At 39.4% G+C, this 15,257-nt stretch overlaps 1 protein-coding gene across 1 annotated transcript in view; it reads right to left on the minus strand.

The window, feature by feature from the left end:
- Nucleotides 1-981: 981 nt before the first annotated feature.
- The window catches only part of LOC146305604 (glucosidase 2 subunit beta-like), a 174,877-nt gene continuing 160,601 nt past the window's right edge, over nucleotides 982-15,257 (minus strand). Inside the window, exons 14-15 of the mRNA XM_084712707.1 lie at nucleotides 6,986-7,085; nucleotides 982-1,559 (exon numbers count right to left, since the gene is read on the minus strand). Of these exons, the coding sequence (XP_084568833.1) occupies nucleotides 1,422-1,559; nucleotides 6,986-7,085 (238 nt within the window). The 3' untranslated portion in view covers nucleotides 982-1,421. The remainder of the gene's footprint in view (nucleotides 1,560-6,985; nucleotides 7,086-15,257) is intronic.

Consider the following 15,257-nt stretch of genomic DNA (forward strand, 5'->3'; position numbering starts at 1 on the left):
TCAGCTGCAGATTAACAATCATTTGGTGTTGTAGTTGTATTTACAGCATTATTTCTGATCAATTCATAGTAACAGGTCAAACATATACCATTACTTAAGCAAATTAAAACTGCAAACATTACTCAAATAGGTGTAAATAGTGCACTTGTTGGGGACTATTTTCAACTTTGGATTTATGCACATTCACACATTTGGTGCTATAGTTGATATTTAAAGCATTTCTGATAAATCACACATATACTGTTTGTTGGGAGCTATTTTCAGCTGCAGATTAATCCACATCTGGTGATATAATTAGTATTTCTGATGATGCAAATCTATATCTCTTGTAACACACATATAGTCACTTTTAAAAAAGACTAAATAGATGTTGTGAAAGCAAGTGGAAGTATTTCAGCTGCAGATTATTAAACATTTGGTGCTGTAGTTAGTATTTACAGCATTATTTCTGATTATGTAAATCTACAGTAACAGGTCATACACATATAGGTGAATAATTAAAACAGCTGGGCATTATAAATGTTTAGCAAATGTTACTCAAACATGAGTAAGTCGTGCACTTGTTGGGGGCTATTTTCAGCTGTGAATTACAACACATTTGGTGCTGTAGTTAGTATTTCTGATGATGTCCATCTATGGTAATGGGTCACAAATACATAGTTACTTTTTTAAAAAAGCAGCAAAATATTCCCTTAAACAGCTGGACACTGTAGTTTTATGATATGTTACTCACACATGAGTAAAGAGTGCATTTTCTAGGACTATGTCACCCAGTGCATATATGTGACTCACTGTTTTTAATAGTTTTTTAGCAGCTATTTATTAGACTTTGGCTCAACAAGCAGTGCTTGTTAGGAGGTTCAAATTATTTTTGGTTTTGGTCTTTTCATGAGACTTGTTGACAATAAGAAAAAAAAAATTGAATATCAGCAGACATATCATTTAAGAGCTAAGTAAGGCTGAGTAAAGTAGCCACTATAATGAAGTAGAAGGACACAGTCCTTTATTTATGCTCATGAATGAGCAGTTATTTGATACAGCAGTTACATTAATAGCAATGCCATTAGATCTAGTTTCATTTTATTTATTCTATTATTTACAAGAGAATTTTGTTGGGCCTCAAGTTTAAACTCATGTAAGGCATATACTGCGGTGTGAGAATACTTAATCATTCAATAAATGCTCTATTCAAATACTAACAATGTGAAGCAGCACTGAAACAATCAATGGAAACTAAAGTTGTCTAGGAGCAGTGTTACTGAAAATCTGATTCTGACCTTAGCATGACTTGCTTGGAAGTATATATGTTCTGACAACACAGATGTCAGAGGGGACCCTCAGGACCCCAGCCTGTCACCGCAGGCTAGCCAAAGGGGTGGGGGGGGCTAAATTAATCTAGGCTAGGCCAGTAAGGGAAGGGGTCACAGTTCACTGTGTATGCCCCGCTGCTTTAGCACCGGCTGACAGGCCACAGGAGTCTGAAAGTCCATGATGTACTGGCATTTGCTGGGCTCCTTCACCGATCGCAAGGCTGTCTCCGTTCCACATGTCAGTGTGACCTAGAAAAGCACAAAGAAAGGAAAGTTGAGGTGCGGGGAGAAGAGCCGTAGTTAGCCTGAGTCAAGAGCCATGCCAGTTTTATCTCCCGGAGGAGGCTGATTGGAGACGCTGTCCTACCTCTTGTTTTAGGGATTTTCAAACTTTTGCGAAGAAAAATTATTAGAAGAATTATGCCGAAACCACAGCACCGGTGGAGAATATCAGGTCTCTCATCAAATCAAATGATCACACTGCACATGAAGAGTGTTACAAAACCAAAAGCGATGCTGTGACTGCGGGACGCCACCGCTGTCCCGTCCCCACGTGTGAACAGTACAGGACAGGCAAGGATGCGATTACCATTGTCACTGACTTTAATAGGTGACTTTGCAAGCGAGTGGAATAGGAGCAGGAAAAAAAAAAAAACAACTTATTTTACTTCTAGGGGGTTTCCATAGCAACCCCTCACATCATACTGCACCCTGAACAGACGATCCCTCTGGCGAACAAAAGCACCTGGAGAGGCAGAGAGATGGGAACTTGACAGGTATTATTGTGCTGAAGTTTCAGGCTGGTACAAGTGGTGATTTGGTTTTGTCCCGTACTTGGATTAAAAATAGAGTCTTTTGTAATGTCACTTAGTATCTTGTTGCACAGAGATATTAAGTGGGTGTGTGCCACTTTGGTGAGACAAAGTGTTTTCCTGTGTGTGTGTGCATGACTGTTGGTGATTCAGTTTTGACTTGCAGGTGTCAGAGCCATACAAGTGTATAGCTTCTCCTGCTCGTGTCTCGATTCTTCCCTGTTATATATATTAAAGACGATCAGTTTAACTTATCATGGTTAGCGCCACTCAGCCTGTAAAAACAGCTGTATGTCTTCTGCAGCTCTGGAGGTGGTGCTTAGTTAAAACTAACAAAATAAGTCAGATGATATCATAGTGCTGTCATCAGGGTTGTCTCAGCTTTGACTTGAAGACTACTCATAACAGAACCCTGAGTCATAAATGCTGAGTCAAGGTACACATTGACTTGACTGTATTTGGTGTTGCCTTGGTTCCAAACAAGCTGAGCGGATACTAAACGGTGACATGAAACTACTGTAGGTCACTGATTGGTTGCTGACATCCTAGTGTCAGTAGCAACCACACTGTTTTCATTCACTTAAAAATGCCAGCCCGCAAAATTATTATATTAAAATTATATATTGTTTGAAGACGAGGCAAGTGACGATGAATGTAGTATTACAGAGGAAAAGGGGAGCAGTGAAGGTGTTTACCTGGCAGTAAATGTACAGTGTAGATAACAGTTTCCCAGTGATAAAGGCTGCAGCTTCTCAAAACCAGAGCACCCGTGTTTTTGTTGTTTCCCAACTGCTGGAATAGCGTTGCTATGCAAGCACTTAACCCTAACTTCGCCTAAGATGAGAGAATAATATCTGCAGTGGAAAAAGAGAAGTACCACAAACAAGGAGAACTGAGTTGAATCAAGCCATTAAGGAAGGCTTTATTTAGGTGCATTGTGGGAAATGTGGTATATAGTGTTTTTAGAGCTAGAGACCATAAATCAAGATATCTTGGCTTATTCTGCATCAGTTTTGTCCATTTTCTTTTTAACCTGTTTCTCGCAAGCCTAACTTTATGGCCGTACCTTCAAAACACAACTCATCATGTAGCCAAAATTTAACTGTTTAAATTGTTCAGATTTTAATACATAAGGAATACTGCTAAGATTCTACAGAATGATATAAAAACCTCATAAAACAAAAAATAGTGGACCCACCCTTTAGGACATGAAAGTGACATATTAATATACAGGCTATCTTTAAAATTTCTAAAGAAAACTAATTAACCTGCATTGGGTGCATCTGAATAATTAGTTTGAAAAATAATGGAAGTAAAATCAAAGGATATGTTTAAATAAAAACTAAGGTTCCCTCTAATAATATTGTAGTCACCAAGAGTTAATTGCTGAGATTTGGGAACACAGCAGTGTTGCCAAAAAAGTACAACTGGGCAAGAAATTCTAACAAACAGGTTGTAAACAAGCCAAGAGTTTAGACATTTTAGCTGTTATTGGTAAAAATGAAAGTGAACATGCCCCAAATGTCTCCAATTATCCCTCATTGCACAGGAAAACTGTGTGTGTGTGCACAACTGGCCAAGGACGGATGATCTTATTAACGTTGCTGCATTCTCAGATCTTGGCGAGTACAGAATTATAATGACCAATTGAAAAATGATGGCCAGGTCTGGAATAAACCGCATTTATCCTTTAAACAATGGGAGAGGCCGGTTTAGCTCCGGAGCCACGGTGGTGCTGCTTGTAGCTGAACTCACTGCTCACATGTAACAGTCACAGTCCAGCACTTTGAATTTAATTAATAACTGAAACAGTTGAGTTCACCCTTCCCTACAGACTCTTAAGATACACTGCACGCTGCTTGAATTTGGATTACCTCAATATCCACCACTGAAACAATACATCACTGGTCCCACTACTCGAGTATAAAGTGTGTTTCAGCGCTGAAAGAGAGAGCACTACCCGAAGACGAGGTTCAGCATTTCAAATATAATGAGCGTCGACTTCTGACGAGACTTCATTTATGCCGACTGCACACGGTAAGGGGGTTGTATCAAAGGAATTCAATTTAGTCTTTTCAAAGGGGGGCCCCGGATGGCACGAGTACATACATTTGCAAACGACATTTATTGGACTCTGATTTGCAGAGGGGGCCAGGCAAAGAAAATAGGATGATTAAATGTGCTGCATTTTTAATTGAGCAAATTCTCGCACAAAAATGTAAATGGATCTCATAAAAGTGACTGAAAGAGCAGGGAATACTGGGAAAAGAGACAGAGAGGAGTACTGTAGAAGCTGCAGGAGAATGCAACCGGAGCGACATTAACCATAAAACCAATGAAGACTGACAGAGGGGGAAAAGCAAGTCAGCTTCCATCACTTGGCTTTGAACAAAACATCTTTTTGCCAGGCTGCTGAGTGGGCCATGAGGACTGAACGTCTTTTACTGATTGACTGACTAACTCCCCATTGTTGAAACACACATGCGCAGAATGAGGCATGCAGGGAGCAGACTGGGCGAGGAGAAGGCTTCAAATTGTCCCTGATGAATGTGGTGAGAGGAGCTTCATTTGGCTGTTTTCTTTAGCTGTCCCTCTGGAAATAAGCAGTGCATGTCCTCTCTGTACACTTAACTTAAAGTTGTGTTTATCTGCAAGGTGGATTGTTAAAGTCGTCTTTGGGTTTCTGTGGTGGGAGGAGTGTTTTCTACAGTGTGAGGCTGGAGAATCTTCTTGGGCTTATGTAAAAAGAGGGGTCAGCATCATTTGTGATTTATGAATCGTGTCAAAAAGTGTCTGAAAAGTTGACTGTGGCAAAACCGTTGAAATATAAACATCATCCAGTCCTTAGTCAGTTTGCTGTGAAAACAATTTAACAGTTGCCTCTATGAAAATGGTTAATAGTGTGTTCTGTCCAGAGTAATGAGAACATTGTTTCTGGAAAGATGGGCTGTTGTAATTTTTCAGCGCTGTGAGTATTGGGTTGGCAGCAGAAATCTCAGATGGGGATCTCTGAAAACCTGGCCATACCAAACCAAACTACCGTGAATTTTCAAATAGCAGCAGACAGAACCAGGCCTTTATTTCTAATTTCCCCTGTTCCCCAGTTAGTACACTCAGCAAAAAATCTAAACACAACACTTTTGTTTTTGCACCCATTTTTCATGAATTGATGTAAAAGAAACTTCAGTACACGCAAAAGGGTTATCCATCAAAAATTTTGCTCACAAATTCGTTACACTTTGTGTGAGCACCTCTCCTTTGCCAAGATCATCCATCCACCTGACAGGTATGATATATAGAGATGCTGATTATTACACAGGTGTGCCTTGGAATAACTGATTGGCCAGTGCTCGTTGCCTTCATCGGTTGGGTTGGTTTGGTTTAGCCATGATGAGTGATTGGTTAGGATAAGAATATCAGGGTAAGCCAATCAGAAGCAGAGTGAGGTGGGTCATGACTTTGCTCTCCTGGGGAAAAATCTGGTATCTGTAGTCCTATATGAAATAGTCATAGTTCAGTGCCTAATAAAAGTCCTATTTCAAAATAAAAGTACATGTTTTAGCAGGCCTCTTATTTTATTTAACATAGATTTGAACAAATTTGTGAAAACAACTTCAATTGATAAAAAATGGCTGCAAAAGCAAATGTTTTGCACTTTTATTTTTGTCGAGTGAAGTTAAAGCAAACTCAAAACTTCCTCCATATTTACCCGTTGTCTTAATAAATTCAGTATAATGTCCATTTCCACAGCACTAGGTCCATCAACCGGGGTCATGTCAGGTATTCAACTTTGCCTTTTTCCCGGAATAATGATAAGCAAATGTGAAAAGAAAATTCCTATTGAGTTTTCACATTAAGAGTCCTTGTTAAAACTCAGAAACTCAGCACAGCAGAGAGGTAAGGATATGATTGTTGCTGTGGAAATGGACTTTATACTAAATCAATCATGGGAGACATTGTAGTGTGTCTGCCATTCAGTTGATCTTGATTGTCATGTCCCTGGCTATTATTTGAGACTCTGCCATTATTTGAATACCGGCTTTCATATTAGAGGTTATGGTATCTGAATGGCTATAGGTAAGAAAGAATACAAAAAAAAGACAAGAAAGCAACCATAATGTATGTCTAGTTTTATAGCTGACTTTACTATGAATGAAAAATGTTTCTGTTAGGGAAAGAAACAATTGAATAATTGTTCAGTATGTCCTGTACTGATGAAAGCAGTACTAAACAGGAGAATATAAAAGAAGTTTGCACTATGATGAAGGCTTCTTTCTAAAATATGATAGATATACTTAAAAAACATAAAAAATATAGTAATGGATCTTGTTTTTACTGGCCACTGGTTGAGTTTACGGTACGCTGTGTTGTAACGCTGACCAACACTTTATGTGCTGTACTGCAAAGAAAATCGGTTTTGGCGTGCGAGCGTTTACTGGATTGTTCTACGAACGTATCTGAAACAAAACGATGAGCTCACATTTGTGTCGCCTAACAATGTAGTTTGCTATGCAAATTATAAAGATAGAAAGCATAATTGGTATCATTTTTTTAATTAACTTTTAAAGTCTTAAATGTCCACATCTGCCATAATGAATTAAAATCCAAATAGGGTCTGTATCACGTCTTTTATTTAGGGTAGAACTCTAATGAGCTGTGCAAACGACTTCTTTTTGTTCCCTCATCCTTTACTGTATCATCTCCCCATCTGTGTATTTGACAGTCTGTCAGTGCGCACGTACCATTTGTTCATCTGTCTGTCTATTAGTTTATTCATGTCTGCCTCTTTGTGCTCTCACATGCTCCCACCACTGTGTGTGTGTGTGTGTGTGTGTGTGTGTGTGTGGCTACACATGTTCTTACTGTAGTGCTGCGTGAACCTCCTTGCCAGCAGGGTTCTCCATTCTCATACACCATCTGACTGTACTGGTCCTTTGGTGTTCCGGCCCACATCCCCCACTTCCTGAAATAAAAAAAAAAAGTAAAAGAGATCCGGTCAGTTTCAATATTTTGATCAAGTGCCTGTAGAAACAAACTTTCTGTCCATCAGTCAAAGCCAAACGAAAATCAGTCACTTCCTAATCTTTCATAAACAGAACTGAGCACAGAAACATATAATTTTTTTTAAACACCACTAGGTTGGCTTATTGAAAAACACTTTCTCCCAGCAAAAATAAAAAGCTGGCAAGATGGCCGGCCTGGCAGTGCCCTCCTTTGGATCCTGGCACCGGTGCTCTTGCGTCCCCTCTCCTCTTCAACAATGGAGGGGAAATATTAATTACCATTTTGTCAGAGTTAATTCTGTGTGCACTAACACACGAGGGAAGGAGAAGAGAAAAACACACGACGCTAGTGAAGCCCATCTCAAATGAGGTTGTGCCTGCCCAGTGCTAGCTAATTACATTCTCACCAAACATTTGGAAAACCAAAGCAAACCAGGGTGCCAGTGGACACTGTCCAACACAGCTCGCAGTGCTGACAGATGCCATTTGATTACGCTTTCACCAGCTAACTTCCTCTGATCTTTTGTTGAACTCGAGCAGCCCCTTTGAGGTGGCGTCGACTGCAGCCATGCCGCTGGTGAGTATTGATTTTTGTAAAACACTGTAATCCTGTTAGGGAGGAAAATCTTTTCTGCATTTGGTGCATGCTTGATTGAAGATTGTTACTGAAATGTGTGTTGCTCTGATCTCTTGCCCTACATAGGCTAGCAACTATTTTCTGTCTGCAATGCTACAAGTACAAATGATGAAATCAATCTTTTCACTTTCAGGGAAACACACAAAGAAAAAGAAGCCTTTTTTTGTAAACTGCTTGTCAATGTTGTGTTAATCATTCTGGATAGAGAGCTGCGAAAAGCTATAAATTCTATGTTTTGTTCTTTTAATCTGCCTAAGTGCTTTTCTCACCAGTGCCAACCCCGTCACAACACTTGATCAATGTGCCCACATTGACCTTTCCACGGGGGATTAAAGTAGCAAGATCTCCTCCGTTCTTTAAGAACTGCTTTTAGTATTAAAGAAGCTAATCTGCTATATTTCATGAGCTATTTTGATAATTTGATTAGTTCTGTAATCAATCTCAGTCGTATATAAAACTTTTTATGTCTGGATATTTTTCTAAAGCGACTTGATTAAGAGGTTAATCAATAATTTCTCCTTTTTCCCCCAACAATCAACAGGGTAACACTTTATTTTAAATTGCCTGTAATAAGTATTAGTTAATAGGTATTAAGGTCCTTGTAAAGTGCTTATTAACATTAATATGTGTTGATACGATTACAAAAGTCTTATTAATAGCATCATAAACATATTTATTGTTAGATTATTAAGACATTTGTAAACATAAGAAACTTGTGAACAGTATGTACACTGCTTCAAAACGTTATGAATTTCTCGAAATTGTTTATAATAGCACTGCAAAGAAATTTATTGAGTTTAACTACTACTTTAATGATAAACCTTCATTAAGTTTTAAAATTTCTCATAAGTGCTTATAAATGTCTTATCTAACAATAAAGGTATTTATTTTTCTATTATAATTAACATTTACATAGCTTTATTAACCCATATTAATGCTAATAAGCATCTTATTACTTATTAACTAATGTTTATTACAGGCTACCACAAACTGAGGTAATTACAAATCTTAGCTCACATGCACAAGAGGACTGAAGAGAATATGGGAGGTAGTAAGAAAAACAACTTATTCTGGTTGGTTGTATTAAGTTGTGTCCAACAAACACAGAATTTCTTTCCACATTTCTTTAAATGCCGTTTTATTCTCATTTGACCTTGATGAGGGCAAACATGGAGTCCTCTTTGATTTCAAAAAGCACTCTCCAGCTTTTACAGATACATGGCTGTCTTCAGGTCCCCGAGTGTGGCTTTTCTGCCATCCATGATGTGCATGCCTTATTTAAGATGCCTGAACGGGTCAGTCAGGGGTGAATTGCTCACACAAGTGGAAGCCGGCTGGGCCCGAGCGTCTCGCCTTTTTCCTTCCAGCCTGTTTGATTGGGTTTTAGCACTCTCTTAGTACCATGAGGCCCTCAAATGGATTGCTGTCAGGGCCAGCAGACATGGCAAGCGGAGAAAGTGACAGTGCTCTGGCTCTCGCCGCTAGTTGACCAGCGATCCCTTGCGCATCACCTCCATGGCTCCTTGTGCCACCGCACATCCCCCTTTACGCACGCAAGCACCTCATTCCCTCGCCTCACCTTCGTTCGCTTCCTTCCTTAATCTCCATTCTCACTCTGTCAGCTCTCCTATGCCCCAGGAGGCAGTGTGGGGCCTGTCAATTAGGTTTAAGTTATCCCCGAGATGTAGCCAACACACTCTAGTCATTTGGACTCACAGGAGTCACTTATTGACAGATCATTCCCCGTAATAATACCTACTCGCACTTGGTATTGGCAGGCCATTTTCTACAGTCATTCTACTGTTGTCACCCAACTAGAGCACAACTAGTTATCTACACCCTGGAAAACATCACAATGGGCCTTATTGCTTAATTTCATGGCACCTGGGTGCATAAGCATTACTATACCTTAGACTGACACTGTGATTGACAATATAGCACAATCCAAATGTGCAAAATGGACCCCCCTGGCTCGAGGACAACTTGGATTTTCTCATCCAATTTATCACAGCTTGGCTTTATGCTGCAGCCATGTTGTTCTCTTGCACTTGTAGCAGCAGGGCCAGTCTCTTTAATTTAACTGAGTTGCTGTACATATGTACAGTATAATACATATAAAGGCAACGCTTTTTGCGGTTTTGCTCCCACTTTACGTGACTTGAAATAAAAGATCTAAGGCTTCTTCTGTGCACCCAAAAGGGTAATTTCTCTCAAACTTTGCTCACAAATTTGTTAAAAATTTGTGCTAGTCAACACACCGTTTCTACAGAAATTACACTTCGTGCTCAAACACCGTCAGTTGATGGACACTTCCAAGATGCCGAGCTTTTAAAGTGAGGGTGTTGATCGTAGTATCATCATCTTGTTGCGGCTGTGTACATTCAACCAGATGCAAATTTAAAAAAAAATGCACAACAGAGTCTGTGTATACATGCACATGTATTTATGTGAATAACTGTACTGTATTGTACTGTACTGTATATTGTTTAATTGCATTTGTGTTTAGCACAAAGGAGCTACATCTCTTATGTTTTTGTACAACTCTTGAGTTGTGCAATGATAATAAATGACCTTCATACCTTGACTTCTCCTCTGCTAAGATAATCCATCCAACTAAATAAATAAAAGACCACTAAAATGAACAGTTTTATGTAGAAAAAAGATGTATGCAATGATCTATGACAATTTCACACAGAGCTACAGATTTCTCAAATTTCTCTCCCAGGAGGGCAAAGTAATAACTAACCCTACTCTGCCTCTGATTGGTTAGTGCTTGTTGCCTTTGTTGGTTGGATTGGTTAGATTCAGGGGCAGGGATTGACTGATTAAGACTGGGGTAAGAATATCAGAATAAGCCAATCAAAGGCTGAGTAAGGCGGGTCATGACTTTGCCATCCTGGGAAAGAAATTTGCTATCTGTAGCTCCATGTGAAATAGCCATCGTTTAGTGCCTAAGAAATATAATTTTTCAAGATAAAACTGCACATTTTATTGTGACCTTTTCTTGTAACCAGTCAAAGACACACCTGTAATAATCATACTGATTAATCAGCGTCTCTATCTGCCACACCTGTCAGGTGGATGGATTATCTTGGCAAAGGAGAAGCTCTCACTAACACGGATTTTAACAAGGACATTTTTTAACTATCACATTTTATTTCCAGATGTGCTTGTTTTTAGTTGATTCATACACTTTAATTTGGTAAATGTTTTTATTTAATTATTGAGGTTTTTAATTATCCATAAGGTTTTATTCTGGGTTGTACTGTCTTTACTTCTTATTGCCTCTTTTATGTGAGTTCTTATTGGTGTTTCTTTGTGTCTAGGAGCTTTTATGTAATTTTCTTCTCAGCTACATTGTAAACGAGGTCTCTACCTCAATGTATGTCCAAGTTAAAATAAATGAAGCTTTAAAATAAATAAAGGCTGTGCACAAATTTGAGAGAAATAAACCTTTTCTGTCCACAGAAGTCTTATTTTATTTCAACTCGTAAAAAATAGGGAACAGAAGTGTTGCGATTATATTTTTAAGTGTATGTATCTGCTGCATCTGTTTTCTGCAGCCAAGCAGGAAATCTGTCTGGTTCACACTCACCTATTACTACTCAGATGATAATAGAGACTACATTTGTAAAGAATACAACAAGGAAAACAGACACATTTCTGTTTTCAGTCCATAAAAGTAGCATGGATGAATATAATTAAAGTATGTAAATAGATTATCATTGGCAGCGGAGAATAAATTGCATCTCAGCTTTTGTAGAAAATCCATTTCCGACCGAATGCAGACAAGGGAGGGGCCACAAATGCGGACTTCCTTTTAATGATTAATGACGGGAGATACTGAACACATGCTCCTTTTAAGGGCTTAAAACCTCGAGAATCTTATTTACAGATATCTGGGTTGTGAGTCAGTCTTTGTCTGGCCTCCTCTAATGCCATAAAATGCACCTTCCATCACAGATAAACCTGTAATAGCAGCATATCTCAGCAGCTAAACCTATTATCCATACATTTGCTTTGCATTGTGGGTGAGCTAGTGGGCCTCGGAGAACTGAGACATGCCCGTAACCGCACACATTAGGGAGTCAATCTCATTTAATTTTCTCTCTGAATCACTAAGGTGTGATTTCTATTGACACACAGAATAGCAGATGGAGTTGTGATTTAATTAGATCCAGTACCCACAAAAACACCATTAACACTGCAGCTTCAGCTCCTTGATGCCTTCAGACTGAAGTTTACTGTTGGACTAAATAAAGAATCATGGACATAAAACGCAATGTAATATGTTGTTATCATATCATGTCCACACTGCTAATTTTGGAATTTAAGGACATTGTAAAATACTTTTCTTTAACTTTTTGAACAAAATTGGTCTCAGAGTACTCATACTGTTTTACTGATTTTTATAATCTAATCCTCATTAGGCATAATTAGCATTAAAAAAGCTGATTAGTGTCCTTTTCTTCTTCTGATAATGGCTTGAGCTGATATAAGCTCCTCTTATTTCTTTAAAACGAAGCGGTCGCTGCTGATTCTGTTTTAAACTTCATCGCGGCATTAATCCGTATGCCTCGAGTGATAAATCCCGAAGATCCACGGCTAATCTCGCTCAACACTGAGAGGAGAGTTACCCCCTCTGATACAGCCACAAATCAACCTTTCAGAAGCAATTATCATTTAGACAACTCTACTCTGGTATTTAAACACCCCGCAGATACTGAGGGAGGGAGACAATCTGGGCCAAAAGTGTATTTGTGCATGCCTTGATGTGTGTATGTGTGTATGTTTGTGTGTGTTTTGAGACCCTGGGCCTTCACCAGTGAGAAAATGGATGAACAAAACCACAGGGAGGAAAGAACACAATGGTGGCCCCGTTTGGTTCGTCTGTGGTTTCCTCAAGAAAACGGAATATAAATTTGCTCATTTGCCTTCAGTGCCTTCTTTGTATGTTTGTAGACATTAGAAAGCCGACGTAAACTCCACTGAAGCATCACCAGATCTGGTTCGCATGCACAGGAGCAAGCTGGCTGCATAAATTTATGTATGAAACATGATTGCATACATGTGTACACAATGTGAAGGAATAATTATATTTTTTAAAGCATGTGCTTTCACAAGCAAAGACAGGCACTTGTATCTACACTGATGCAACAAGGGCTGGGTTTTTAACGTTAATACTTTACGATGTTTCGACCAAAATGTGTCAATGGTGTTGATTACTGAACACTTTAATGGTTAGGTTATTACCACGCATTTAGCACTGCACTGAAGAACGCAGTGGGCTGTGTTGGTGGGAACACTATCAGTAATTTCCAATATTTGCACATATTTAATTGTAATATTGGTCATTTTAGACTGTATTTTATTTTCTATTTTCAGTATTTTAGGTCCTTTAGAGCCAGTTGTTCTAGTACAAGGCTTTTTAAATGCAAAAGATGGTTGGATTCTGAAGCTACAATGGTGTAGATCATGTGCATTATCACTACGGGGGGCCGAGGACATGTTGCCCCCACTGTTAAATTATACACGGTCAGGTGGAGGCAGCACACACTGTATTCATATGCACACAAATAGAGAAGAGAGACATGTTGATAAATCTGCAGCCTCTGAGAAGTGCTGAATCTGACCGCAGTGTCGTTACGCACAACAGCGCGCTGTGTTTATCTTCATTGAATCACTTGAGAAAACACCAGGCTGATATAGTATAACCATACAGACACAACACTCATCTCTTTGCTAACTTTCTTTAATCCTTGAAACAGTGCAGTGCAAACTCTGCTCTGTGCTAAACAATGTGACCCTAGGGCTGAGCAGTATGTTAAAATTTTCAATCCGGCCGCCATCAGCTCAACAACTGGCAACTGCTGCTATATTTACACAGGTGTGTGTGACGTGTGTGCAAACAGTAAGTTCACTACAGCCAAAAGTTCTCAAAATGTCAAGAAAAGACATATTCAACCGTAGCTTTGCCAAAAAAACAACCAGCAATGGACTTGGCCAGTCACCAATAGCTGATATATTTGTCTAATGGCTCAACCCTAGTAGATAAATTCTGAATTAACTGAATTATGTTACAAGGAAGCTAGAAAACATGTCAAAGGCCACTTTTTATTGAATGAATACCATTTAGCTCTAAGTGGAAACTTAAAAGCAAATCAGAAGAAAAATGAAAATGAAAATGTTGAATACGGAATGAGGATTTAAAAAAATAAAGCATCATAAACTTGTATAGAGGTATAGATGCTAAAACTGAAAAACAGTTTTGGCACCAGTATTCATTTCAAAAGATACCCAACTCCAGAGGTGTCTCCTATTAGTTTCTATTATTAGAGAACATCAACATTAAGCCGGGTCATTCAAATGCACTCCGTTCATTTGCAGCACCTGTCAACGGCCGCATGTGCCAACTCAGCATTAGATTACTTGTAAATACTTCTCTAACAGCCTGCTACTCATCCTGAATCCTAACCTGTGTTAAGATGGTGTAAAGTCTGTGCTTATTACCGTCACCTTCCCACTGTAGCATCCACTCATTAGCTGCCACTGCAATGAATTATACCTCACAGCTATGCTTTTCACTGCTTTAACAAGGGGTCTGGAGCAGCAAGTTAGTCCCCTCACTATGCTGTTAATGCGCTAATCATTTACAGCATGAGACGCCGCGCTGCACTGGCAGGTAGAGAGAGCAATTTGGGAGCTGCTGGCTAATTTGGATCCGGTGAAGCAGCAGCGCTACACTCTTAGAAATAAGGGTTCCAAAAGGGTTCTCTCTGAGGTTCTTCCCAGGACTAATTGCTTCTGGAGAGTCCTTTCTGAAAGAAAGGGTTTGTTAAGGGTTCTTTGTGACGCTAAGGGTTCCATTACGAACCCTTTTCATCCAAAGAGCCCTTTTTGGGAAAATGCGTTCTTCAGAGAATGTTGAAATTCTTGAAGAACCCTTCCATCAAGGGTCCTTGGAATGTAAAAAGTTTATCAGTAGAACCCCCTGGGTGGGATGCTGGTAGCAACCATAAATGATGGAAAGGTTCTGGATAGAACCTCCAGACAAGTGACTGGGTGGAACCATTACACAAAGGAAGGGTTCTCTGTGGAACCTCTCATAAGGGGTTCTGGGTGATACCCGTCACACGTGGTTCTTGGTATTCCAACTAGAATCCATCATAAAGATGGATTCTAGTTGGAATCCTATGATGGTTCCAAGTGGGATCTTTATAAAAGGTTCTGCCAGGAGCAAAAAAGTGCTCTCCTATGGGGCCACAAAAGTGTCAGTAGAACCCCCCTGGTTGGGATTTAAATAAGATCTTTGGAATATAAAAAGGTTATCAGTGGAACTCTCTTGTTAGCACCCTTAGAAGGTGGAAAGGTTCTGGATAGAACCGACAGTGATGTTTCTGAGTGGACCCATTACACAACAGAAGGTTTCTCTGTGGAATCTGTCAGGGGGTTCTGGGTCAAACCTTTCACAGATGATTCTATGTATAACCATTTA

The sequence above is a fragment of the Lutjanus erythropterus genome, chromosome 23 (assembly GCF_056507025.1).
Source record: "Lutjanus erythropterus isolate fLutEry1 chromosome 23, fLutEry1.hap2, whole genome shotgun sequence".
Lineage (NCBI taxonomy): Eukaryota > Metazoa > Chordata > Actinopteri > Lutjaniformes > Lutjanidae > Lutjanus > Lutjanus erythropterus.